This window comes from Mandrillus leucophaeus, unplaced genomic scaffold (genome assembly GCF_000951045.1).
Source record: "Mandrillus leucophaeus isolate KB7577 unplaced genomic scaffold, Mleu.le_1.0 Scaffold162, whole genome shotgun sequence".
Classification (NCBI taxonomy): domain Eukaryota; kingdom Metazoa; phylum Chordata; class Mammalia; order Primates; family Cercopithecidae; genus Mandrillus; species Mandrillus leucophaeus.
Window position 1 is genome coordinate 362,839 of NW_012101610.1, and position 2,728 is coordinate 365,566.

General features: G+C 44.5%; 1 protein-coding gene across 1 annotated transcript in view; it reads left to right on the top strand.

Annotated features, from left to right (window-relative positions):
* DNAH3 (dynein, axonemal, heavy chain 3) overlaps positions 1-2,728 on the top strand; it is a 224,672-nt gene that overhangs the window by 125,675 nt on the left and 96,269 nt on the right. Inside the window, 1 exon segment of the mRNA XM_011976095.1 lies at positions 608-746. Coding sequence (XP_011831485.1) covers positions 608-746 — 139 coding nt within the window.

The following is a 2,728-nucleotide window of genomic DNA, read 5'->3' on the forward strand; positions in this document are numbered from 1 at the left end:
TATATATACTGTATGGTTATATGCTATTATATACTATATTATTATTATATAGTAATAAAAGTAAGATCAAAATATTATCTATAGCATGGTACCCCTTTTAAATTGTTAAAAACAACTAAAGTAAAAATATAAACCCTTTAGGAACAGACCGGTGGCTCACACCTGTAATCCCAGCACTCTGGGAGGCCCAGGTGGGTGGATCACTTGAGGCCAGGAGTTCTAGACCAGCCTGGCCAACCCTGTCTGTACTAAAGACAAAACCCAATCTCTACTAAAAATACAAAAAAGTTAGCCAGGTGGAGGCTGAGAAATGAGAATCACTTGAACCAGGGAGGCGGAGGTTGCAGTGAGCCGAGATTGCACCACTGTATTCCAGCCTGGGCAACAGAGTAATACACTGTCTCCAGACAAACAAACATTTTAGGAACATATAGAAATGCCATAAAACTGTATATGAAGGAAAGAAATCAAGGGGCAGATGAACACAGGATTCAAGGTGGGTAAACCCAGGGGACTAGGTTATTGTCAAGATCCATTAATGCCTAGCATGGTGCCTGACATGCAGTAGATGCTCAATAAACGTTAACCCTTATTAGTAACAAACAAGCAAGCACCTAGACTGGTCCTCTGTGTTTCCCAGGTGTGGAATGATCTACATGGAGCCCCATCAGCTAGGCTGGAAGCCTCTGAAGGATTCCTACATGGACACCCTGCCCTCCAGTCTCACTGAGGAGCACAAGGAATTGGTGAGCCTCTCAGACCCTTTCCTTCCCCTCCTCCTGTCTCCCTGCTTTTCATCTCGAGGGTCTTCTAGGTACATCTTCACCTTCTTAGTCCCAGGAGGCAAGAAGGGGCAGGGAATTCCCTTGTTGTCCCCAGTTATCTTGTTTCCTGGCTGCCTGTCATTTTTCCAACTTTCTTCTCCATATGGTAGGCATGGGGTGGTGCAGTCAATTTCTCCTTCCTCTTCCTCCTTCCCTATCACTCCCTGGCTCCCTAGTGGAGAATCCCAGTGCTGAGGAATGTTCTCTATGGAAGCTGAAATGTCACCTCTTTCTTCATTGCCCCACTAACAGAAATGTCTGTAGAAGCTTCTCTAGAGATGGACCAGGTGTTCCTTTTTGTGCTGCCAATTCCCATCCCTGTAACCTGGACTCTGCACCTCCCACCTTGAGGGAGCTGGAACCAGTTAGAAGTGCTTTCATTGCAGCTACTGTGAGCGACCACTCCTTTCTTCCCTTCTCTAAAGAGGTGGGAAAGTTCAGGTTAGGCGGGTACCTGACTATACTCTCAGACCCGGAAGCAGGAAGGGAGTAGCGGTGTCTGTGGTCCCTCTTGCCCTCCCCTGCGTTAATAGAATGCTTAGGAAAGTCTCCCACTGAGGAATCCAAGAAGGGTCTATTCCCGCAATGAAAACTCTTTGGGGGATTATGTAGGACGGTTCCATGTCTGTCACCACCTACATACATGGATAATATGTAAATGCAAGTACATGTCCACGTGCACATTCAAGCACCAGTCCACACACACACACACACACACCCCAAAAGCTGCCGAGTCCCCATATATGTAAAGTCATTTAGGGACTCCCCAATGTCCCTGGCACAAAGTTCAATTCCTTATCAGGGCCCATGAGACTCTGTGATCTGGCCCCACCTGCCTCTGCAATCTCATTGCCTGCTCTTTCTCAGCCTCAGCTTAGCAGTCTCCAGCAGTCCTGTCTTGTTTCCAAGACAAGCCCAGGTTTCACCACCTCAAGGCTTTTGCTCTTTTTATTCCTATTCCTGGGACTCTTGCCTCAGTTTATCTCAGAGTTGGCTCACCCTCATCATGTAGTTCTCAACATAAAAATCTCCTCCTCCAGGAAGCCTTCTTTAACTACCCTATTTAAACCCTTCCTGTTATTCTTCACCATAACACCTTAGTGTTTCCTGCTAGGACTTCGCATGATCTGTAGGTATTTTACTGATTTCCCTGCTAGGTTAGTTATTTATTGTTTGTCTTCCCTGCCCCTCAGACTGTAAACTCCACGAGAGTTCCTTATCTACCTTTTCCATTGTTTATCCCCAGCACTACTACCGTGCAATTAGTAGATGCTCAATAAATATTTGTTGACTGAATTGATATACCACATTTCCATGTATACCTGTATTTTTATATATACATATAAATACATCTACACATACATGTATTATCCATATAGATCCACACCTAAGTGTGTATTTATTTAGTGATGGCCTTCCTGCTTCTTAAGAAAAAAAGTGTATAGGGAAAGTTGCAAATAAAGTATAACAAAGAGGCTGAGTGTGGTGGCTCACGCTTGTAATCCCAGCACTTTGGGAGGCCGAGGCGGGCGGATCACTTGAGGTCAGGAGTTCGAGACCAGCATGGCCAACATGGTAAAACCCTGTCTTTACTAAAAGTACAAAAATTAGCTGAGCATGATGGTGCATGCCTGTAATCCCAGCTACTCAGGGAGGCTGAGGCAGGAGAATCGCTTGAACCCAGGGGGGCGGAGGTTGTAGTGAGCTGAGATCGCACCATTGCATTCCATCCTTTGCGACAGAACAAAACTCTGTCTCAACAACAACAACAAAAAAATTAAGTAAATCAATAAATCTCTTTTAAAAAAGTATAACAAAGGTTAAAAGTTTAAAAAAGCATTACAAGAAAAGCAAGCCGGATAACTTTTTAAAAGAGTAAATGGACCGGAGAACAGATACTAGAG